The following is a 22,785-nucleotide window of genomic DNA, read 5'->3' as shown; positions in this document are numbered from 1 at the left end:
TGGCCAACTTACACTGTCGCAGGCCAATTCAGTCTATTGACATGCCCACTTTGGAATTCATTTTCAAATTACTTAACTGTGAAGTTCTTAGTCTAACTATATTATTCATAAACTTGATCAGATTCCCCGCAAATGATACCTTATTGTGGACCAAACCTATGATTTCTTTACCTTTTCCCTAGAATCCTACCTTTCACAGCAGTGAATGGCTCAGTATAATTTTTTGCAAGTAGCCGTTTAGCATACAACATAAACAGCTCTTTTGATTAAGGATGTTCTACAGAAGTGTAAAAGCACACGTGACTATGCTGAAAGATTTTCTGGGTAATGGTTGTTTACCTATTACTTGACCAAAATTTGTGGTGTTTCACTCCAAAGGATTGTTAACCCATGTAATTCATAGTTTCTTCATTCGTTATGTTAAAAGCAACTAGAACCTCAACCGAGTAACAAGTTTTCAACTACCTTTACATTAAATATTCCCACGAATCACACGCACTTGACGCACGTAGGGATGCCCACGACCGATAGTGTCAAAAAGGTACCCACTTAGGGGACTGAGCACCCCGAAAACCCTATCCTATGGGGACCTACAGAACCTTGATCCTCTCTTGAAAGTGAGCGTTTAATCTGACCTGTGCGTGATTTGAAAGATTTTACAAGGATTTGTAACAAATACCTAACTATGATTCAATTCTATTCTACTTCAAGAAGAAAATGCTCAGTTTGGGAAGCCAATGGTGTCCATAATTACTTCGCGTAGGATTTTCCTTATTCTTGATACAAATCTTAAATTAATCTTAATATTAATAAGTATTGTCTCACAGCTGTAAGTTTTGCGATAAGCTGTTAAATTATGCTCCAAGTGATGGTCGAACATCCTCACAAGTTGTTTAGTTATAATCTGTTCGAAGACTTTATCTATAACAGGAAGGAAAGTGCTTGGTCTATAATTCTCCTTTAGTAAGGGGTCGTCACCCTTGAAGGCAGGAATCCATCCTCCCCTTTTCCACAATTGAAGCTATTTTTCCTCGTCTATACATCTGTTAAACAGGTTGAAAAGTGAGGGAACGATTTCCAGATGCTTTCCTAACGTTCAGAGTCTCCATTGCCGTTAAGCGTTCAGTCAATCCTTCAGCTTTCAAAGTAACGCGTGTTAAAAAGTTGAATAGACTACCTTGTGTCCAAGGAACAGATTTGGTGGCATCTCACGCGTGTTTCAATCTAAGCGTTTGAATATAACACTAAGGTAGACAAACATCAAAGAAGCAAGAATAAACAAACAAACAAAAAAAAATGAGGAGGTTAAGGATGGCGAAGATTGCACAGATTGTAAATGACGGAATTGTAAATTTTACGATAAATTATTCAAGATACACAAACCATGACGTTGCACCTTTAAACTCCTCTTACTTCTGAGAGAACCCGTGGTGTCTGTGTTTTATTGATTTATCAATTAAAATACACTTAAATTTATTTATACAAATAAACATCAATAATAGGCTAACTAATCGTTGTTGGATAAAAGAGCTTATGATATGGCATGTCAATAATGCCCGACAAAGTTGGTTAACAGTTTAATTAGCATACTTACTTTATTAAAACTTTTGTTTTACTTTTTACATATTTTGTATTGACTGTTGCAAATTCATTACTACCACATCTGCCACGGAGGTAAAGTGATTGGAAAAAAGAATTGTACTGTGTAATGAAGTTTATTTTACATCTTGTTTACACAGTCAATGTCTGAAACAAGAACTTTTGCAGTAGCTTAGTGTCATTCGTCTGTCGGACCTAACTATACAGGTGTCACATGATAACTTTTGATAATAAATTAGTAACCTTAGTGCGTAAAAGAGCTGTAAGTAACTGATGAAAATCTTAGGAAATGAGCAAAATGTAACAACAACAGTAACAACAACAACAACAACAAATTTTATTGTTAAAAGACTGATCTGTACAAGACCATAAATACGCCGAAAAGTGGCAACCATATCTAGCCGAGCTACGGTAGACATCTCATTAACTCTCTCTCAGGAAGAGCAATTAATTAATTAAAACATGAATCGCTTGTTTTTATCCACCTTTTACAAAACAGCTTTATTCAGTATCATTTAAAAGAAACGCGGATAAGACAGTGCAAAGAACCGACCTGGGATACTAACCTAAATTCTCACAATATGTAAGAGTTGAAATTTGTTCCATACAAAAGATCGAAAAAGATATTTTATCTTCTTACTGTTAGAGTTGAGCAGTTTAATGTCCTGCCAATTTGTCACGACGGAGAACACCGGAAAAAAAAAACTAAAAGTAGGGGTTACATTCTGGCCTTAAACCAAAAATGTGCAGTTTATATATCACTTCCCAGTACACGGCCTCCATGACATTTTCGTCGTTTGATCGAGCGGCAGCTATGCATTTATTAGATATGTCTAAAAAGTTTTCGAACAGATCTGAACATCGAGCATGGTTTCGCCTCAGTAGATTCATCACAAGTGGGTCATGACTTGCACTTTGCCTCAAATTCGGCTCATCTGGAAGGAGGTGATTAACAGGACAGTACTCTGCACATGCGGCGAGAAACGTGGACCATCCGTTTCCCGAACGATCGTCACAAAACATCATATTACAATTTTGACAAGGGCTTCTTATCAAATCATAGTTGGCTGTGTTCAATGATTCAAATAACCAGTTTTGCCGATCTGGAATATTTAGAGGCTGGAAATGTACTATTGCTTTTCCGAGACTCTGTTTAAGATTGATGATTCTATGAAACAAATAAATGGGCCTTAAGAAATGACTTACGGCTATTGAGGCCCCAATAAAAGACCTGCCTGTGTGTGACACCCTTGTTAAAACGGTGGGTTTGAAAGTGTTTTTGCTTGTGAGTTTACTTAGGCAGTCACTCGCCGTCTTCATTACACGGTTGGTGTAGTCTGCGCTTCCTCTATCACCACGATCGTCCATAATGTCATTGAACTGGAATATAAATAGAAACAAAGAACGGTTATTTCTAGGAAACAAAACTGTCACCTTTCTCTCTGCTGGCACGGTAATTTTTATTAACTTCCTGCAACTGTAGGTAAAATCGAAACCTTTCACGTTTTCTACTTCTGAGCGAAATTTTTCTTCTGGCGTTAACTTTTCGAAATTTCGTTGTAATTCTGAATTGCGATTTGCATTGATTGTATATTCCTTTTTCTTTATTTTCTTCACGTAACGGACTATTTAGATGCAGGACTTCTATGATACCAGCGTTTGAGGTAAATCGGCCACCCGGTTAAAAACTGTTTAACTTAAAGCTTGACCCCACACCTCAGGTCTTCTATGAAAAAACCTGTTTCTCAAGACGGTCCAAATGTTGGTCAGTCGCTCCTACTTGACCGTCTAAGAATCAGGCTATCTGCACGCCGATTTCGCTAAAATGGTCTAAATAAACGTAAAAGAGATATTACTAGAAAAGAGTCACATTTCTCAGCGAAATTCCGCCTAAGAACGATGGCAATATTTCCGAGTCTTTCGACTCTAATTAAAAAAGACAATCTTTAGCGGCATCTGATACTGAATTCCATAATTCAGCTCATATTCCGTTTTCTTCTTTCTGTAACATTCCTACATACTATTACCTTTGGTGTCAGCTACAGCGAGGTCAGATAAACAGCCAGCCAAGGCATGTTACAGCCTTACTCGGTGCAAATGACAATGCATAAAAACTCGGAAACAAAACACACACATATGCCGCTTATATACTTACCATTTCCAAGAGTTTGCTTCCTGGGTCGACTACGCAATCTTGGTCTGGTAGTTCGTTCATCTCTTCATTTGTCAAGCCACCCCAAGCACCCACCACATCGAGGACTTCGTCGATCTCTTGAAGCTCATCAGCAATTCCTGAGTGAAACATCAAGTGCACTTTTAAACTCCAGTAGATGTCTCTAAAATATCCTCTCAGTCTCTCAAGTAATTCGGCAGGCAAATCACGTTCCCCAAATTCTTCGGTAAGCGGTATTAAAATCCTTCTACACATTTGCTCGACGTCACTCTCCATCCTTCTCTCTAAGGCTATAATTCGTCTTGCGATTCGGTTTTTTATGTACTTAGCCTCCATTATGATACTAGAGGGATCCTCGAGAGCCGAACTGTATCAAGAAACCTTAAACTGTTTTGCAACAAAGCAAAAGTAGTTGTAAATTAGAATCATTCGCTTTAAGGCAGGTGTTGACCCCCCGTCAGTTCTAGGCATGTTAAGAGATTTTCCGCCTCAATAAATGAAGAAGGGCTTCTAACGTAGTTCAAGAACGCGCCTTAAGTCGAAGAACGAAAAATCTGCTCCAGTGAGTGGGAACTAAAGCCGGAGGTCTTAGTCGGCAAGAAGTCATAGACTGCAGCAAAACGCCTGTTTTTTTTTCTCAGTGTTACTTGCAGCTACTAGTGTCAGATTTTTCAAAACTATAGAAATAAGATCACACAAAAGATAGCCTTAATATAATGCCATAAAAGGTATGTGAGGTTACGTCCAGCTGTGATCTGATAAGGTGTTATGTTATGTATTTGTATAAGAGATGCCCTAGTAATGAAGAGGAACTTTGGACGTTTATGAAACTTTTTCAAGCAAGTTCCTTATGGCAACTCAAAATGATAACCATCGGTATTCCAAAAGAAATTTGGTTCGGACCGAAGGTTTTGATAAAAAGCTGAACTGGAGTGTTAATCACAGACCCATGGTTAGCCCCACACTAGCATTTATGAATAGGATTCCAAACGATGTTCGACGTACAGGAAAGCCATCGGTAGGCTCCTCGTAACTTGTTTTATTAGTTTAGATTTTATCGTAGATTACCGGTGAAAATTATGCAAAGGTCTCATATCAATATTACCTTCACTATAGACGAAAAACCGGAAAATTTAATATGTTTCCTGAACTCAGAATTTTTTAGGGGATATTTCACTAATAAGACCTCTGCGAGTGAGGTAGTTAATTCATCAAAATGTTGTTTTTTCTCCGGCGATATGTGTTTTGGAAACGCTACCAAAACATGATGTCAGATAAACTGAAACATTTCGTTGTCATGATCAAGTCGAGCTCTAATCGCTTTTTACTTGTATTTCACGAAATTGCAGAGGGAAAAGCCTAAGAGGCATATCGAAAGAGAAGCAAAGTGCTCTGTGAGCAAACTCGTTAATTGACACATGATTTTTTAGATTATGTTTAATGTTATCTGGTTTAGGGAATTTTGTGGTTGATTGTCATATCTAGAGTACGAGCAGTAGTTCAGTGTTCGCTAATGTAGCAAAGAAACAAAGTAACGTTTGGATAAGAAGGCATTACAATTGAAATGATCATGCTATTACATTTGACAAGGTGGATGATGTCATGTGTTTTAAACGTCTATCATTTTTGTTTCTGGTTCAAAAGAAAAGGTTGGAAGTAAATGTGGGTGAAAAGTGAAATTTACTGTCTTTCGTTGTAAATATTAGAAAATCAAGGCAATACTGTCTTAATGAAAACATTAACGATTCCCTCTTTATCAAATGAGACAAACGGGAACGAGTTTTGAGTGATATAACTAAGCCAAGCCTGCCACCGTCATTTTGGATCTCCGCCTGGGTAGATTTAGGTCACGTGCTAGGCAACGTATGATCAATAACAAGATAGAATTTCATTTCAGGCCTATTTATCAATTTTGTGGTGTGTAACTTTCGCATTTTAGTACGTTGTATGTATGTTGAATCTTCAAATTGTCTTGAAACTTAAAAGAAAATTGTTCTTTAAAAATTCACTGAAAATCGGTAGCTAAAATTGTTTGTTTAGGTGTTATCTGATTTTCGTGTTAACTTGTTATTTCGTCAGTCGCCGGCATCTTTTGTTGCTTCACACAGGAAAAACACACGCGACGAAACGTAATGATCAATTTTGTCCTCAATCTCACGCTATAACAGAAAAAGCTTTTGAACATCTGTAAACTCCGAGCGCTTCGCAGTAAGTGATATTTTCAATGAATCTTCGGATTGTTTTCAAGTTCAAGGATTGTAAATTACAATTTTATGAAAAACGAAGGTTGTTCTGTTATTTCAGTATGAATCCTTGCATGCCTGCCAGTCGCTGGCGCCGCTTGTTGAAACTAAAACGAAAAAAAAAAAACTCTTTTAAGATTATCATTGGCTTCTTTTTCACCCCACCACTATTCTTAGCAACAAAGGTCGCCATTTCGTCTGTTTATTGCTCGCCAAAAACTATAAAATGCACTCAAAAGCCTAAAATCTAAAAAAAGTTTACAGGAATCGACCAATCGAGCGAGCGAATGCCATTCCCCACATCGTATCTATAACTCGCTCTTGCGCATGCGCGCAATTCACGAGTTAAAAAGGTGAAGAAACAGGAGGAGGTGACAAGGCTTGGAACTCTGAAAAACAATCTTCCCGTTCGCTGTTACAATTCCCATCACAAGGCAGGTAGGAATTTAAAAAAAAAACATTTGTAGGTATGCCCAACACGTACATGTTACAAATAGTTACGCAAATATTTAATAATGTATGTTACCTCCTTAGTGTGCTTCAGTGAAGACAAAAGGTTCAAGGCTTCCGCTCGGTTGCAATTAAAATAAACCAACTACTTCAGCCTTACTTCTAATAAATCTTATGAAAGTATTGCAAACATGTCAAGTTCACAGAACACGCCGGAACTCTCAGCTTTTTTAATAACATAACCACCTACCATGCACGAGTATTTGGATCACACGGCGTTTCTGGGAAACCAGGGTATAAAGACTTGATAAAAATCTTCTCGATTTGATGAGTACTCGATATGCAACAAGGACATGACTAGTAGTAAACGACACTCATTCAAATTACTCGTTAGACTCGTGAAACGAGACTGGTTGGGAAAACGATATTTGTTCGTGAAACGGACCGACGACACGTCCTAATGGCATATCGAGCAGTCATCATATCGAGACGATTTCTATCGAGTCTATATACTCTGGTTTCACCGAAACGCTGAGTGATCTGAGTATTTTTTCATGACAAAAGCAAAGGAATAATACATCAATATGATTCCAGCAGAAGATCTGACTAGAATGTCAAGCTCCTTTAGATCGTGCATGGAAAAATAAAGTGAGAGTACATACTAGGGCGGGGTAATGTAATGATAAGCTTTGCCAGCATTTTTACCAGCGTTGTTTTTTTTCCGATGGCGGGACCTGTTGCCCCTCTGACAGATTTCTTTCTGTAGCAAGATCTCCTCAAAACATTAAATAGGCTTCTTTTTAGTCCTCCTATTGCAATTTAGGCCTGGAAGAAAAAAAATATTACAAAACGAGGAATGCATTGGAGGTAACTTTCAGTGCCAATTTATGCATGGTATTAACTCTTGCATATCTCTTATATGATTCTAGGAAGAACTGAGGAAAATTTATGGAAAAAGAACAGAGAGAAGTGTGAACGTGACCTTTGGTTCTGAGGTGGGTATATATTGAGATGAAATGCACCATGTGCACAAGGCATGTGCACATATCCCCATCCCTATGGGGACGGATGTTTTCAGTCTAACAAAGAAATGCCAGCTTTGGAAGGAAGCCGATTTTATTCAGCACAGGTACATCGCTGGCAATATCCGCCGGGTAGCTCAGTTTTTCAACCCCGTAATCTAATGAACTGATAAACAGTCGTGTAGAAATGTAGGTGTGTCAAGGAATTTTTTTTTCAAAAAGGTGTTTGGTTTTTGGCAATGCGACTATAAGGAAATGTCTATTTCTTTTATAATAACTGGTCTAAAAGAAGCTGTCTATTCTAATTTACAACTACCAAAAGTAGTTGTAAATTAGAATTATTCGCTTTAAGGCAGGTGTTGACCCCCCGTCAGTTCTAGGCATGTTAAGAGATTTTCCGCCTCAATAAATGAAGAAGGGCTCCTAACTTAGTTCAAGAACGCGCCTTAAAAATCTACTCCAGTGAGTGGGAACGAAAGCCGGAGGCCTTAGTCCGTAAGAAGTCATAGACTGCAGCAAAACGCCTGATTTTTTCTCAGTGTTACTTGCAGCCATTACTCTCAGATTATTCAAAACTATAGAAGATAAGATCACAAAAAAGATAGCCTTAATATTATGCCATGAAAGGTATGTGAGGTTTCGTCCAGCTGTGATCTAATAAGGTGTTATGTTAAGTTTTTGTGTAAGAGATGCCCTTGTTATGAAGACGAACTTTAGACGTTTATGAAACTTTTTCAAGCAAGTTCCTTATGGCAGCTCAAAATGATAACCATCGGTATTCCAAAAGAAATTTGGTACGGACTGAAAGTTTTGATAAAAACCTTAACAGGGGTGTTAATCACAGACACATAGTTAGCTCCACACTAAAATTCAGGGATAGAATTCCAAACGATGTTCGATGTACAGGAAAGCCATCGTTGGCTCCTTCTAACTTGTTTTATGAGTTTAAATTTTATCGTAGTATACCGGTAAAAATTATGCAAAGGTCTCATGGTACTTTAAGACTTTAAGAAGTTGTGTGTAGCACAACCATAAATATCACTATTACCTTAACTGTTGACGAAAGACCGAAAAACTCAATATGTTTCCTGAACTCAAAATCTTTTAGGGGGATGTTTCGCCAATCGGACCTCTGCAAGTGAGGTGGTTAATTCATCAAAATGTTGTTTTTTCTCCGGCGATGTGTGTTTTGGAAACGTTACCAGAACATGATATCAGATAAACTGAAACATTTCGTTGTCATGATCAAGTTGAGCTCTAATTATTTTTTTACTTGTATTTCACGAAATTGCAGAGGAAGAGACTCAAGGGGCATATCGAAAGAGAAAAAGATGAAGAAACAGGAGGAGGTGACAGGGCTTGGAACTCTGAAAAACAATCTTCCCGCTCACAAATGCAATTCCCATCACATAGGCAGGTAGGAATTAAAAAAAACATATGTAGGTATGCCCGACACATACATGTCCCAAACAGTTACGCAAATATTTAATAATGTTGTTACCCCGCTTAGTATTCTTCAGTGGAGACACAAGGTTCAAGGCTTCCGCTCGGTTGTAATAAAAATAAAGCAACCACTTCAGCCTTACTGCTAATAAAAACACGCCACAACTCTCTGATTTTTTAATGACATGACCACTCACTGTGCACGAGTATTTGGATCACACAGCGTTTCTGGGAAACCAGGGTATAAAGACTTGATAAAAAATCTTCTCGATATGATGAGTACTCGATATGCCACAAGGACGTGACTCGTTTAAACCACACTCGTTCGAATTACTCGTTGGGAAAACGATACTTGTTCGTGAAACGGACCGACGACATGTCCTTGTGGCACATCGAAGTAGTCATCATATCGAGACGATTTCTACTGAGTCTATTTACTCTGGTTTCCCAGAAACGCTGAATGATCCGAGTATTTTTTCATGACAAAAGCAAAAGAATAATACATCAATATGATTCCAGCAGAAGATCTGACTAGAATGTCAAGCTCCTTTAGATCGTGGGAAAAAAAAGTGAGAGTACATACTTGGGCGGGGTAATGCAACGATAAGCTTTGCCAGCATTTTTACCAGCGTTGTTTTTTTCCACTGGCGGGACCCGTTGCCCCTCTGACAGATTTCTTTCTGTAGCAAGATCTCCTCAAAACATTAAACAGGTTCCTTTTTATTCCTCTTGTGGCAACTTAGGCCTGGAAGAAAAAAAAAATATCACAAAACGAGGACTGCACAATAGGTAACTTTCAGTGCCAATTTATGCATTGTATTAACTCTTGCATATCACTTATATGATTCTAGGAAGAACTGAGGAAAATTTATGGAAAAAGAACAAAGAGGAATGTGAACGTGACCTTTGGTTCTGAGGTGGGTATATATTGAGAGATGAAATATAACATGCGTACAAGGCAAAAACATATGAACGCTGTCGGCTGTAAGCCTACCGAAATTTCTCCGCTCTCAGTGCCCAGGATGAAGTTACTCCATTTGACTCGATTATTTGGCTTCGACATTTTGGCTCAGCTTCGGTATAAGAACCTGTTACGTTCACAAGTGACGTAACGAAGTCAAAACAGTAGAGACTAGGAAAATAATAGTGACAAAACAAAGAGAAACTTCACAGGTTCTTACACCAAAGTTAACCCGACATTTTTTGTATGTTCAGCAGGATTCAGAGTCCAGCGAAGAAGAAGAAGGAATCAGCGAGGAGGAGTTCAAGAGGACAGAAGGATGGAAGCTGTTCAAGGAGGCCTTGGATGCACACACTAAGTGCAATAACTCAGCCAAAAAGTAGTTTACTTCTCGTATGCTCCTTTTTAAGCTTTATTCACGTTTGCAGCCGAGATAGACAAAGTTTATATGGTTGCACATTTTCAAAAGCAAATTTTTATCAAACTGCAATTTGTATCATAAACTTCTTTTTTATTAAATAATTATGACTTTGTAAACCTTTTATAGGATTTCCTTTTTTAACCTACCAGCGTTTTTGTAAGTATTTTGGATGAATACATGACTGTACTATTCAAACATTGTGACAATGTACATTTGCACGGTGGAACCCCGTCAATACGGCCACTAACGGGTCATGGAAATTTAGCAAATTTAAAATTAAGCAGAATTTAAATTTAAAGTAAATTTAAACCTAACTTAACTTGTATGGGTGCCCGTTTCGTCGAGATAAAAAAGTGGCTGTACTAACGAGGTGGCCGTAAGGCGGGGTTCCACTGTATTTCATACGTTTCATAACACTGATAATGGCCATTTAAGTTGTTATACCCATAATTTTGAAGAACTGTTGGAGGAAAGGGGTTGCGACTGAAATAGATATTCTAAAATCAAGAATCCACTGGGGGCCGGGTACAAAAAAATAAAATTACGTGGAAATCATGCACATTTTACAGTTTTTATAAGCCTTGTTTACAATCTTTTCTTGCCCATGTAGACTTAATGAGCTCAAAACAGATACTTTTACATCATTATTAAGCTTGGTTACTGAATAAAAAAACTGATGTTAATTAATACATACACCCCGATTTCCACATACACTGGCAAATAAAAGATAGCTGATATGAAATCGTCTAGTATTATTATTATTGATTCATTTTTAACGAAACTTTCTAAAAAGGGATTTAATTTGTGGGGTGTGTTTAAAAATAGAAGCATGGCTTTTTAGGGGGCTCTTAAAAAAGTAGCAATTCAAAAAAGATCTCTCTTCCCTCCCATTTCCTCCTAACACCCCCTCCCTTTGTATCCCTTTGCACCCCCCTGACTTTATTCCTTTTCCACCCATTCTCTATCATGTTACTATAGTCCTAACCCCTATTCATCAGCTATTAAAAGTGTTCCTGTGGACGAAAACACAAGTGGATTTTACACATCACAGATCTCTACAGCAAATTCTCCTGGCTGCGTGCTCTTATTCAAAAAATGGCAGAGGAAATATTATAATCAGCTGGAAAGAGATTCTGGCTATTTGATTTCCCAACCGTGTTACATAATGACAATGGAGGAGAATTTAAAAATAAGCAAATGAGAACATTTTGTGAGTCACACAACACAAATCTTGTTCATGGTGCACCACGAACACCGCAAACCCAGGGTTTGGTGGAGAGAAACAACCGAACTGTGAAAGAAAATCTCTCCAGTATCATCCAAGAAAAAGAGGCTGATAAAACAAAATGGTGCAGTTATCTTTTATTTCAATGACAGCGAAAGGCTAAGGAGAGAAAGAAATTTGTATCAAGGGGGTGAGCGACGATCAAGAATAAGGAGAGGGGTGGTGTGGGGCAGTGAATATCGCCATCAACCATGATGCAGACCTCTTAAGAGACAAGGATATTTCACTGAGTTTTGATTTAATTATTTCAAACTAATTTGTTTGCTTTTGCTTTTGCTTTCAGAAGCCCATCGTTCCCGTGATTGATGACAGACCACCTTGAAACAAAACTGAATAGACTTCACACGTCACAGAACGTTGCTGAAAGAAATAAAATAATTGTCTTGGGTTGTAAATATGGGTATTCCTATCTGAAAGTAAGCTGAAGTTGTCTGACAGTCTTGCCCAGTTTATCAATATTCTATTACTAATACTCATAATCATGCAATCACTGAAACCTTGTCCTTAATGTTGAATTTTTTTCTTTTCTCAAATAATATTTTATCTTACCTCCCGTAAAACGTTCAGCCTGATGAAAATAGACTCTTGAGCCACAGGTGCAGGGAGCTCATCAAACTACGTTAAAAACGTCAAACAACATAATGCATGTATCTGTTTTGATCATTTACAACCTAACATCAGTATGCATATTCTACAAACTGTTTTCTATACACTAAGGTTCTGACAGGGAGAATTTGTTTAACAATCGAGGACTTCTTCATGGTGGTCATTTCCTTTACTCTCATGACCTTGATGTATGATTTTGTGGGGGGGGGGGGGGCGGCATTTTAAGAAGAAATTAGACGCTAGTCCCTTTCAGGGGTCAAAGGGCTAAAAGGTGCAGGAAGCAATTACTATAATAGTGTAGTGCTTATATATATATATATATATATATATATATATATATATATATATATGTAAATTTATACAAATTTCTTTCTCTCCTTAGCCTTTCGCTGTCATTGAAATAAAAGATAACTGCACCATTTTGTTTTATCAGCCTCTTTTTCTTGTATATATATATATACACATATATGGTTTCAGTGATTGCATGATTATATTATGCATGCTCACTAGTTTTTCTAGTTTGAGCACTCTGGCATGGCTTAAGTGATCCCACATGTGTGAGATCACTTGGGGTGGCTATATTGCCTTACCTCCATCCTAGCATCAGCACTGCACTGATGAGGCCCAGAAGGCCGAAACAGTACTGTCTGCAGTTAGTTATATATATATATATATATATATATATATATATGTACATATAGGAAGTCTGCAAGTCGATTTTCACGTGGAACAGTGCTCAATACGTTGAAGCAGAGCAGAATAAATATTATGAGAGGGAAAAGGGATGCAACTACATTTCCCATTACATTTACATTTCCATTTTACATGTACATATATAAACATACATATATATATGCGTATGAGTATATATATACACATATATACATACATGTATGTGTGTATATATGTATATATGTATATGTGTGTGTATATATATCTATATATATCTATATACATCTATCTATATATATACACATACATATACATATATAAATATGTATGTTCTTACAATGTGTCCTGCTTAGCCCTTTAACACCCAAAATCTCATTAGTAATTCTCCTTACTGTCTGCCATACAATTCATATGATGTTAGTTCAGAGAAATTGGAATTGGATCAACCACTAATCCCCTAATTGATATTTTTCTTTATTCTCATTCTGTCTAGGTCACTTGTGGGACTAAAAGGGTTAAGTTGACACATATTTTACTCACCTCCCCTTGTTTTTCTTTTGGAAGACCCATACATTCATCCATAACATGGCCTATGACCACAGAAAATGGGGTTAAAATAAAAACAAGACAATTCTCATTGGAAAAGTGCTTCAGGTTGACTGATGTGAAAATTATGGGATTTTTAAGGGGATGTCTCTGATCAGTGGATTTGCAATAGTGTTGTCTATAAGGGTCAAGGATTAAAAAATCACACTAAGGTAAAAACAGCAGGACTTTAGAGAAACTCTTACCAATTTGACCACACATCTCACAAGGTCTCTTCTGGTTTGGTTTAAACTCTTCCCTGATGATTGTGAAGTGAAGTTCATGAGTTGCAAGTCCTGTAAAAAAGAAGTGGAAAGACACAAATTTAACCATCTTACTCCTAGGAGTGATTAAGAACCAATTTCTCCTTACAATATCACCCCTGAATCAATCATTCAGGTCATGAGAATAAAGGAAAAGATCACCAGCCAAAGAAGCTCTTGGGTGATGATTAAATTCTCTTTGTCAGCACCTTAGGAAATGTATGAAGAGCAGTATGGAGAATATGCAGACTGATGTTAGGGTGTAAAGGATTCACAGAAGGAACTGGACATGAGCAAAAAAAAGAGAAAGATTGTTTATTTGGTATTAGTTCCAAATAATTACTGGTATCTGCGTGTTAAAGGGTTCATATAAGAAATTGGCCAAAGAGGACCCAATGAGTAAGTCCAAATTTTGTCAACGCGTTTTGTCAACATTAGCACTTAAAACAAAATGGGATTTCTTCAAAATACTCACCCAGCATAATCAGATCAGCTGAAAGAAACCAAACAACTGTGTGAGCTCTAATTATCTGATATCATTAATTTAATAAAACGACAATTATGACTTGCATTTTACATGAACATACCATCAGCGTCATTCAAACAGTGCTTTGTGTTTGGGTCATGATGTGGACTTGCTGAAACAAACAAAAAAAGAGAAGCAACTGCAATTTTCATACCACTATGGTGAAGTTAGAGGTTTATTAAATGTCCTTATATTACAATGACTAATTACGATAAAAAAAGGAAGAAAAGGAAGTTCTCCCTAAAATATCCAAACATCTCAGCTGGGTCAAAGAAACAGAAAAAGTTACAAATGAATATTGTCCAGGAATCATTTTATTTTCAAAGCCAATTTGCGAGCAATTTGTAGGGTACATAATGATCCATGGTAGACACGGACAGAAAAGTCTGCACCACCCAGTGTTTGGCCACTTAACCTTTTAACTCCCAAGATCTGTTTATCAATTCTCCCTTCTGACTGCAACACATTTTCTTGTAAATTAGTTAAGAGAAATCAGTGTTAGATCAAGATAACAATGTCTATCTGGTAGATTTGAATTTGAGTTTTCTCATTACCTGTTTGCTAAATAATGTATTGACTTTATTGGGAGAAGTTACATGTTAATCATTTCTGGGAGAAAAATATGGAAAATATCTTATTCATGGTCATGATGTGCAGACCCCTGTCCCTCAATTTGTACATTATGGCCTAGAGCCAAATATTATCCTGTATAGCTCTCCAACAGCAAGTTGGCTGGCTACCCTCCAATTCATTCTATAGGTACATATGATCTTGGGAGTGAGAGGCAAATCTCACCTCTTTGCTTTCTGATGTAGTCCATAATCTTGTGCTCACCCTCTCCAGGAACATTAGCATCTGATAATATCACCTTAAAAAATTTATGCATACTGTACATAAAATAATTCAAGATAATTCACACCTTAAATCCAAAAGAAACAACACTATAACTTCATGAGCTTTATTAGACACACACCTGCGTATAACTAAAGGGATACCTGCGGTCATACCAGACATGTGTGAACATCATTAAAGTTTATCCCTTAAACCCCCTAAAAGTGAGTGGGATCTAGTTTCTCCTGACAATTATAATGCTAAACCAATCATTAAGGTCATGATAATAAAGGCAATGATTATCAACCAGAGAAGCTCTTGAGAGGTACACTGTATTTCTCCTTGTCAGCACCAAGGGAAATGTATAGAGACTGGTATGGAGAACATGCATACTGATGTTAGGGTATAGAAGATCAAGGCTAAAGCTGCCTATAAGATTGTTTAACATAGTTAGCCCTCAGAGAGTTGTTGCTCCCCTTGAATGGTAAAGGATTCCTTTGCAGGTCACCCCAGCATTGTGTCAATTTTCCTTGACAGTTCTCTGGTACCCTTTTTACTGTAATACACTCCTGAAATCTCAATGATCATTCCATGCACTTCTGCCATGCAGTTTAAATTATTTTAATTGTGAGAAACTTGTGTTCAAGCAAACAATAATCTGGCTTTGATACTTTCCTTTCTTTCTTACTCATCACCTGACTATTTAAAAATGCATTGATATAATTACGAAAAATTCCTAAGTCACTGAAAGTAACCAGAAGAGAACAAAACTATTAAAACTTACATTAAGGTGCAATGTACCTACTTTTATATTCCTTCATCCAGGATCATTGTTTAATCTATCAGCAATGTAGTATCTTAAACATATCAACAAATTGGCCATGAACTCTGTCCTCTGTAATAAAGAAAATTTCACACTCAGAGGAGTTTTTGAATCCAATACACATTTGAAATACATGACATACAACCAGTTATAAACGATTGCCAATCTTCACTCAGGAACATAAACTATACACAGCTAGTGAGCAAGTCCACCATCTCTGTTGTTCACTAGAATCATGAAAGAATCAAGAGCATGACAGAGACAATTTACTCATTTATGTCCAAGCATCAGTCTTTTCAGATCATAGAGTGAGGCACACCACTATAAACCTCCTACTTTGGAATGATTTAACCCTTTCTTTCCCAGGATCTCATTAGTAATTCTCATTACTGTCTGCCATATAATTCTTATAATGTTAGTTTGGAGAATTTGGTATTGGATCAACTAATAATCCCTAATTGATATTTTCTTCATTCTCATTACTTGTCTGCTTGGCATTGTATTAGTGTTGTTGGGAGAAATTCTGTATTGGTCACTCATAGGAGTTAAAGAGTTAAATCTTTTTGTTCACAATCTTAGTGATTTCATGCACAGGTAAAAGGCATGATTTACAGATGTCATCCTTGTAACATACAAAATATACCAATAACATCTATAAACCCTTTAACTCTCAAGATCTCATTGTTAATTCTCCTTACTGTCTGCCATACAGTTCTTGTGATGTTAGTTTGAAGAATTTGGTATTGAATCAACTTATAACCCCTAATTGATATTTTTCTTTATTCTCATCACTTGTCTGCTCGATATTGTACAGAGAAATTCTGTCTTGGTCACTCACAGGAGTTGAAGGGTTAAGAATCATTAATCACAGCATGCAAACAATCACACCAACCTCATTGCCTGAAGAGGACTGGCAGTATGCAGACAAATTCAATCCACACAGGTTAATGACTATTTAATACTGAATGTGACAAATGATAATGATCTAAATATGACTATTGCACTTCACAATGAACAACCAGAACCAATTTACACAATTACACTTACTGGTGTAATACAGTTACTGTCAAAGTGTTCAGTTTTTCCTTTTTCTGGTGGTAAAAGAGCTCCTACAGAAGAAAGTAACAAAATGTGTAGGTGTACAATTCCAAACTGCATGAAACTTGGCCTGTCTGAACATCTGGGAGGGGTAACTTTTCCATTTGGACTATAAGAAACATGACCTTACTTGTCTGGTCAAACAACCATGGGCAATGTTTATTTTTTCACCCAACTTTGGATATGATACATCATTTCCAATTTTGAAAAGTTTATTGCCCATAAAAATAAGTAGCACTTACAGAAAGTAATATACATTTAAGTATCATTTTGAATATCTTTTTCAATTGATTCACTTCGAATTCTTGTCATTTCCTCTGCTTTTTCCCTAAAAAAGCTTAAAATTCAGCATTTCCTGCCATTATGTTTTCATCTGTGGTGTGTAAACATTTGCACTAATTGGGTTACTGTTTCATTACTACCTTGGTTTCTTTAGATGCTCTGAAACGATGAGATCTTTGCTGGTTCATTTTTGCCCTTGGAGCCTGCAATAGAAATAAACAAATTAAAGACAAACATGCACAAATATTATCATAAATAAGCCAAAATAGAAAAATAAATATATATTTTATAATAGATTAATAAATGTACTTGCAAAATGCTGCTTACCACTCCATCAATGGCCATGTAAAGCAACTTTCTGGGTCTAACTATAGAGAAGATTCTGTAAAAAAAAATAGAAATTGACTGTAGTGGGTAATGAATGTTAAACATAGTTAAATGGAATATGTCATAGATAAAAACTAGGAGCAAATATGGTCAGTAGCATTTTGAGGTGTTTGATAAATGTCTTGGCTGGCTGTTGGCATTCATGCAGCATTTGTTGCATTCTGTTTGGAGCAGTTCTGTGGTCATTGGGACCTTGAGGCCGTCCTTATCAAGTGGTAGACCTTATGAGTGCATGTGTTGTTCTACCATGTGCTCACATTGTAATCACTCTTCAATGGTGTGGTGTTGTTTTCCTTGCAGATTGCGGATCTTGGCATTTTGTCCCCCCCCCCCCACCCTAATTGCAGTGTTTATTTCTATTTATTTATTTTTTTAATTTATTGATTCACTTCTTTATTCATGTTTTCCTCTACTCAGCCATCTGGCTGTTGTGTGACAGTCCTCATTGGGCGCTTGGTGTAGGATGTTTCAGGCTGGATTGCAGGCTGAGCAGGCCAATCTGGTGTTCAAGCACCTCAGGGTGCAACTGTGGTTTCAGCCCCCAGGTCTCCCAGGCACGTAGCCTCCATTTGAGACGTGGGCATTACCTGAGAGTAAAATCTTACAGAGTGTTCCCTAAGCAAGAGATGTGGTGGCCTAATGGTTGGTGTACTAGGCTTCTGTTCTAGAGGTCTAGGTTTGAGACCAGGTCATTTTGTTGTGTCCTTGGGTAAAACAGGTTATGTACACAGTGTATCTCTCCAACCAGGAGTAAAAAATAACCCCCAAAAAAAGTACCTGTCAATATACTCAAAAACAGCCACCATCATTTCATCTTCATTCTTTGGAGCTGGCCTGGAAATAAATGATAAAATGTTTATTTCTTTTACTTGCTGTATGCAAAAAGTACACCTACAGTACAGAGAGAGTTAACCAGTAACAATAATACTTATGCAAGAGGAAAGAAAGAGGAGGAGAAGTAATAAAACCATATAATACAACAGAGAAATCACAGTAAGATTTGTTCCCATTTGCTCTATGCTCCCAAGGCAAGGATACACTCCACAGCCATGCTTAGCTTAAATAACACAAATATAAAAATTGCTGCTTACTTGTTTTCAGGATGACAACAAGGATGAATGATTCCATTCATGTCCAGGTATAAGTTATCAAATTCATAGTCATTGGGGTTTGGTAAACTTGTGTCCACTGGGGCTCTGACTCCATCAACTTCACGTCCCTAAGATGGTGAAAAAATAAGGTAAATGTTCATTTTGCAAACCAAAATTTCTGGACTATGGTGCTATGCAATAATTTTTTCCTTCAGTGGATTAGGGATTCAAGTTTCTAAAGAAACTGTGGTCTGCATTAGTGAAGGGATATTACAAGACAATTTGGTTTTATAAACTGGGTTGGTGACGTTAATTTACCACAGGTAATAGATTTTAAAACTGACATTTCAAGCCCTTCATCAGAGCAAATGATGGAGAGGTAACCGTTGAAAAATCAGCTTTAGAAACTCTATTCAGTGGCCAATATACATTATCCTCAGTTGATAAAACCAAATTATTATTTTTCCTTTCGCTACCACTTTGATCAATAATAAAAACACGAAATTGGTCCTTTTAGAAGAGGCATAGAAGAAATATGCACACTGTAACATAACCTAGTTCTTTATTAGTAATCCAATATAGAAACTTCTTAATTTAAGAAAATCGTTCATTAATGAACAAAAAACCCTGTGCTCAAGTTTTGATCCTTGATTAAGTCAGCTTTCTCACTTTGAGAAAGTGCTTTCACTATCTTAAGAGGACTGTTTGCAAGTCCGTGAGATGAGAAATCTCGATTTTAAGGTGTTTCTTTGACGAACAGTTTGCACTGATCTCAACGTAAACGGCCTTGCTTCATTGGTCGTAGTGAATGAATGCTTTCTTTAATTGATTATCATCGCAACAGGGCAGAAAGACCGCAAAATACCGGCTTAAAAATAAATCTCAAACACGTGTAGTTAGATCAACAACAAGCCAGGCAATCAATCCTTCAACCAACTCACCTTTTCTTCCACACAGTGGACTACGATCGACGGTACTTCTTTGATAGCCAGCGAAAAAATGCTGGAACTCCCATCCCCGCGTATCGAGTTCAGCAAATTGGAGTTAACTCAACGCTGAAAAGTGAAAAAGCCTCTGTAGAAAGCTCATAGGCTTACTTGGGAAGATAGGAAGGTTTTCTCAGATGAGAAACTACCAGGCGATATACCGCTGACTGATTTTTCTCGCAATGATAAAGCATAGGCAAGCAATGCGTGCATACATCTTCAAACCACACTGGGGAAAAAGTTCGAGTTCGTTGCTGGACAGAAAAAAATGCTTATTAAAGAGATAAGAATTCTCGAATTCATAACTTTTTCCCGACAAGATACACTTCTGTAGTTAATTTTTCAAACAGTGAAGGGTGAAACAGAAACTTGCTGTTACGAAGAAAAAGAAAAAACCAATAATTTTTATGTCAGCCCCAAATATGGAGACATTAATATAACGCTCAACCAGTATCCCTTTTTGGCTCACTTTTACACCTCTGAACGTTTCCAGAACAGAGGAAATTTTTCACCCACTGTGCTTGCCTTCAAAATTCATATCTTTAGTCAGGACGCAAATATGAAAACATGCCTCATCTATCATCAATTCCCTCACCACCCTCCCAAAAAAGATACATTGACCCACCATTAGACTGCGCTTGTTAAGGGAGTGGCCACCCCCTTATAAGCACAGTCTAATGGTGGGTCAATGTATCTTTTAAGTGCAAAACTTGGTTTTCGTCCCAACCAAAGCGAGGCAAAATATTCCTGTTTGCTTTGTTATGTTTCACTGTATGGATCACCCTTTCATGCTAAACGGAGGAAAAAGGAGAGCCTGGGAACGTAGTTGGCGACAAGGAAGTTTTAGGAAGGGTGCAAAGAAACGGCGCCAATCTTTTCCCTCAGCAAGCCAATCAGAGTACACAAATATGATGACGTATTTAGGGGCGCCAAACCCGCGACAACACATGAGTCAAGTTTCATGGAAGAAGCGTGTTTGAATACAGCTGGGCAACTCTGCATCATAAAATGAGTGGATATGAATCTCTAGCAGAGAATGCAGACTAAATGGTGGTAGGGCAAATTTGCCTTTTCACCTTTTACTTAGCTCTGAGTCCTTCAAGGGTAGAAAGCACCGTCGTGACCAGGTAAAACTTTTGAAAAACACATAGCTTCTGTATCGATCTTCGTTATAGTTCGTCTTTGGTATACCTTGGCTACGAAAAGATCACTCTTTTGCCATAGAAAACATTGCATTTACTTAAGCTAGAGCTTGAATATGGCCCGTTCAATCTGGTGGTGAGGGATTTAATAAACCTTTTATTCGCCTTTGTCACCCACTCTTTAAAAGGGGCGCAAATTACCGTGGTTTTTCTAATAACCTCAGTCCCAATAGTCCATTTTACAGTTGTGTGCTTGGTTGCCAAGCCTTTGAACAGGAATGAGGCTAAGGGTGACCTTGTTATGATACAAACCTTGCTGCTTTTCAAATGCAAATTACTTTGTTATCATGCTAACTAGATACTGGTCTCTATCTCAACAAGGTCACCTTCAGCCTCACTCCAAATCAAAGGCTTGGCAACTAAGTAAACAACTGTAAAATGGCCTATTCAACCATAATTCGTCATCGGATTAGGGACCTGTTACGTTCACAGCAAATAAAGATGTCAAAGCAAGGAAACAGTAGTGACAAAAAATGGGAAAGTTTGTCAGGTTCTTACTCAGGGGTCATTCCAAACTTTTCTGACGGCTTTGAAGCTAAAAATGCTTCTTGTTTGTTATTACTCCTTGACTTTGACACTCTATTTGAAAAATAATCAAGACAAAACAAAATTCTCAGGAATGATTGGTTATCACCGGTCCGATATGGCATGTGGCAGTTTGTGGCCTTTCCCTTCATCTAGGCAGTTCAGAAAGCCACAAAACTCTAGAACAAAAATTTATCTTCCAAATCAGCACTCTTAATTCCCAGGGTATCAACAAGTGCTTTTCATTCAACTAATTTATTCTTGTATTCTTATCACAATATTCCCACCAATAGCATATCTCCATTTTTGGCATATAAACTCACACACAACCCACAATTCCTCCAATCACTCTGACGAAGGGCTAATGCTTGAAACATAGCCTTTAAACTCTTTACACTCTTTTATGTTGATAACACTAACTTGATAACTCAGTTGATAACACCAAGTTACCCTGATGTGAGCACTAATAGGACTGTGTAGGCATCATGCTTGTACCCAGGTAAAAATATGAGGCGGGATCCCGCCATTCCCACCTGGGATCCCAGGTGTATCCCAGGTGGGATCCCGCCTTCTTCAGGTGGGATCCCGACCGGGATTTTGGAACATCCCAGGTGGGATCCCGACCGGGATTTTGGAACATCCCAGGTGGGATCCCGACTGGGATTATGGAACATCCCAGGTGGGATCCCGACCGGGATTTTGGAACATCCCAGGTGGGATCCCGACCGGGATTATGGAACATCCCAGGTGGGATCCCGACCGGGATTATGGAACATCCCAGGTGGGATCCCACCCGGGATTATGGAACATCCCATGTGGGATCCCACCCGGGATTATGGAACATCCCGCATGGGATCCCACCTGGGATTATGGAACATCCCGCATGGGATCCCACCTGGGATTATGGAACATCCCACATGGGATCCCACCTGGGATTATGGAACATCCTGCATGGGATCCCACATGGGATCCTGCCAATTGAAGTTGGGATCCCGCCTTAAATTCCTAATAGCATCCCACCTGGGAAAGCACATCCCGGGCAGGATTAAACCTAGAATCCCACCAATCCGTCTTAGGATCCTGCCTCAAATTTCAGATAGTTTCCCACCTGGGAAATCATATCCCAGGCGGGATTGCATCTGGGATCCTGCCAATCCCAGTTTAGACCCTGCATAAAATTACAGATGGCTTCTCACTTTCAGAAAAATCCTTTGAGGGATCCTGTTTATCACTGGAGACCACAGATTTATGAAATGTACTGGATAGGATATCTTAAAATTAAGAGGATAAAATTTTCTAGGTGAGCTATAG

General features: G+C 37.9%; 5 protein-coding genes across 18 annotated transcripts in view; 2 read left to right on the top strand and 3 right to left on the bottom strand.

Moving 5' to 3' along the window:
* Positions 1-1,912: 1,912 nt before the first annotated feature.
* LOC149033967 (uncharacterized) lies at positions 1,913-9,649 on the bottom strand. 2 transcript variants are annotated; one of them, XM_089193240.1, is made up of 3 exons: positions 9,514-9,649; positions 3,755-4,139; positions 1,913-2,979 (listed from the first exon to the last, which is right to left on the bottom strand). In XM_089193240.1, exons 2-3 carry the CDS (start codon positions 4,106-4,108, stop codon positions 2,305-2,307), a joined length of 1,029 nt encoding a protein of 342 aa, XP_089049366.1. In that variant the 5' UTR covers positions 4,109-4,139; positions 9,514-9,649; the 3' UTR covers positions 1,913-2,304. The 2 variants fall into 2 exon arrangements, with proteins under 2 accessions (XP_089049366.1, XP_089049365.1); XM_089193239.1 differs by lacking the exon at positions 9,514-9,649 and having other exon boundaries at positions 3,755-4,245.
* On the top strand, positions 4,549-11,054 carry LOC149033966 (uncharacterized). Of its 2 annotated transcripts, none has more exons than XM_089193289.1 (5): positions 4,549-4,790; positions 7,395-7,460; positions 8,782-8,904; positions 9,782-9,847; positions 10,149-11,054. In XM_089193289.1, the coding sequence occupies exons 1-5, from the start codon at positions 4,623-4,625 to the stop codon at positions 10,272-10,274; spliced, it is 549 nt and encodes a 182-aa protein (XP_089049415.1). In that variant the 5' UTR covers positions 4,549-4,622; the 3' UTR covers positions 10,275-11,054. The 2 variants fall into 2 exon arrangements, with proteins under 2 accessions (XP_089049415.1, XP_089049414.1); XM_089193288.1 differs by having other exon boundaries at positions 10,146-11,054.
* LOC149033965 (5'-3' exoribonuclease 2-like) lies at positions 9,078-15,953 on the bottom strand. 5 transcript variants are annotated; one of them, XM_089193301.1, is made up of 8 exons: positions 15,886-15,953; positions 15,045-15,117; positions 14,311-14,361; positions 14,199-14,216; positions 13,667-13,756; positions 13,416-13,465; positions 12,147-12,212; positions 9,590-9,675 (listed from the first exon to the last, which is right to left on the bottom strand). In XM_089193301.1, the coding sequence occupies exons 2-8, from the start codon at positions 15,067-15,069 to the stop codon at positions 9,670-9,672; spliced, it is 306 nt and encodes a 101-aa protein (XP_089049427.1). In that variant the 5' UTR covers positions 15,070-15,117; positions 15,886-15,953; the 3' UTR covers positions 9,590-9,669. The 5 variants fall into 5 exon arrangements, with proteins under 5 accessions (XP_089049428.1, XP_089049427.1, XP_089049425.1 ...); XM_089193299.1 differs by lacking the exon at positions 9,590-9,675 and adding an exon at positions 11,242-11,696; XM_089193298.1 differs by lacking the exon at positions 9,590-9,675 and adding an exon at positions 11,660-11,957.
* On the bottom strand, positions 15,886-19,916 carry LOC113671654 (5'-3' exoribonuclease 2 homolog). The gene is made up of 7 exons (XM_089193304.1): positions 19,703-19,916; positions 18,762-18,889; positions 18,448-18,504; positions 17,611-17,665; positions 17,424-17,486; positions 16,951-17,012; positions 15,886-15,975 (listed from the first exon to the last, which is right to left on the bottom strand). The coding sequence occupies exons 2-7, from the start codon at positions 18,800-18,802 to the stop codon at positions 15,948-15,950; spliced, it is 306 nt and encodes a 101-aa protein (XP_089049430.1). The 5' UTR covers positions 18,803-18,889; positions 19,703-19,916; the 3' UTR covers positions 15,886-15,947.
* A 764-nt stretch (positions 19,917-20,680) lies between these two features.
* Positions 20,681-22,785, top strand: part of LOC113667301 (cyclic nucleotide-gated channel alpha-3) — a 34,387-nt gene continuing 32,282 nt past the window's right edge. For 2 of the 8 annotated variants that reach the window (XM_089193226.1, XM_089193222.1), the window contains exon 1: positions 20,685-20,874. The gene's annotated coding sequence lies outside the window, so the exon portion shown is untranslated. Of the gene's footprint in view, positions 20,875-22,785 lie in introns of all 8 variants that reach the window. The other 6 variants (XM_089193227.1, XM_027183112.2, XR_016182771.1 and 3 more) reach the window with 5 other exon arrangements.

The sequence above is a fragment of the Pocillopora damicornis genome, chromosome 14 (genome assembly GCF_964200805.1).
Source record: "Pocillopora damicornis chromosome 14, jaPocDami1.2, whole genome shotgun sequence".
NCBI lineage: Eukaryota > Metazoa > Cnidaria > Anthozoa > Scleractinia > Pocilloporidae > Pocillopora > Pocillopora damicornis.
This window is presented reverse-complemented; position numbering and strand designations above follow the sequence as displayed.

Coding starts and splice junctions, on each gene's coding strand:
- LOC149033967 (XM_089193240.1), bottom strand. CDS start 4,108: ATGGAGGCTAAGTACATAAAAAACCGAATCGCAAGACGAATTATAGCC. Junction 2,980..3,754: donor GAAGCAAACTCTTGGAAATG/GTAAGTATATAA, acceptor TTTATATTCCAG/TTCAATGACATTATGGACGA.
- LOC149033966 (XM_089193288.1), top strand. CDS start 4,623: ATGGCAACTCAAAATGATAACCATCGGTATTCCAAAAGAAATTTGGTT. Junction 8,905..9,781: donor AATTCCCATCACATAGGCAG/GTAGGAATTAAA, acceptor ATATGATTCTAG/GAAGAACTGAGGAAAATTTA. Junction 9,848..10,145: donor ACGTGACCTTTGGTTCTGAG/GTGGGTATATAT, acceptor TTGTATGTTCAG/CAGGATTCAGAGTCCAGCGA.
- LOC149033965 (XM_089193298.1), bottom strand. CDS start 15,069: ATGGACTACATCAGAAAGCAAAGAG. Junction 13,466..13,666: donor TGAGATGTGTGGTCAAATTG/GTAAGAGTTTCT, acceptor CTGTGGTCATAG/GCCATGTTATGGATGAATGT. Junction 11,958..12,146: donor GGCTGAACGTTTTACGGGAG/GTAAGATAAAAT, acceptor TATTTCTTTCAG/CAACGTTCTGTGACGTGTGA.
- LOC113671654 (XM_089193304.1), bottom strand. CDS start 18,802: ATGAATGGAATCATTCATCCTTGTTGTCATCCTGAAAACAA. Junction 17,666..18,447: donor GTTTTTGAGTATATTGACAG/GTACTTTTTTTG, acceptor TTTTTTTTACAG/AATCTTCTCTATAGTTAGAC. Junction 17,013..17,423: donor GAGCATCTAAAGAAACCAAG/GTAGTAATGAAA, acceptor TTTCTTCTGTAG/GAGCTCTTTTACCACCAGAA.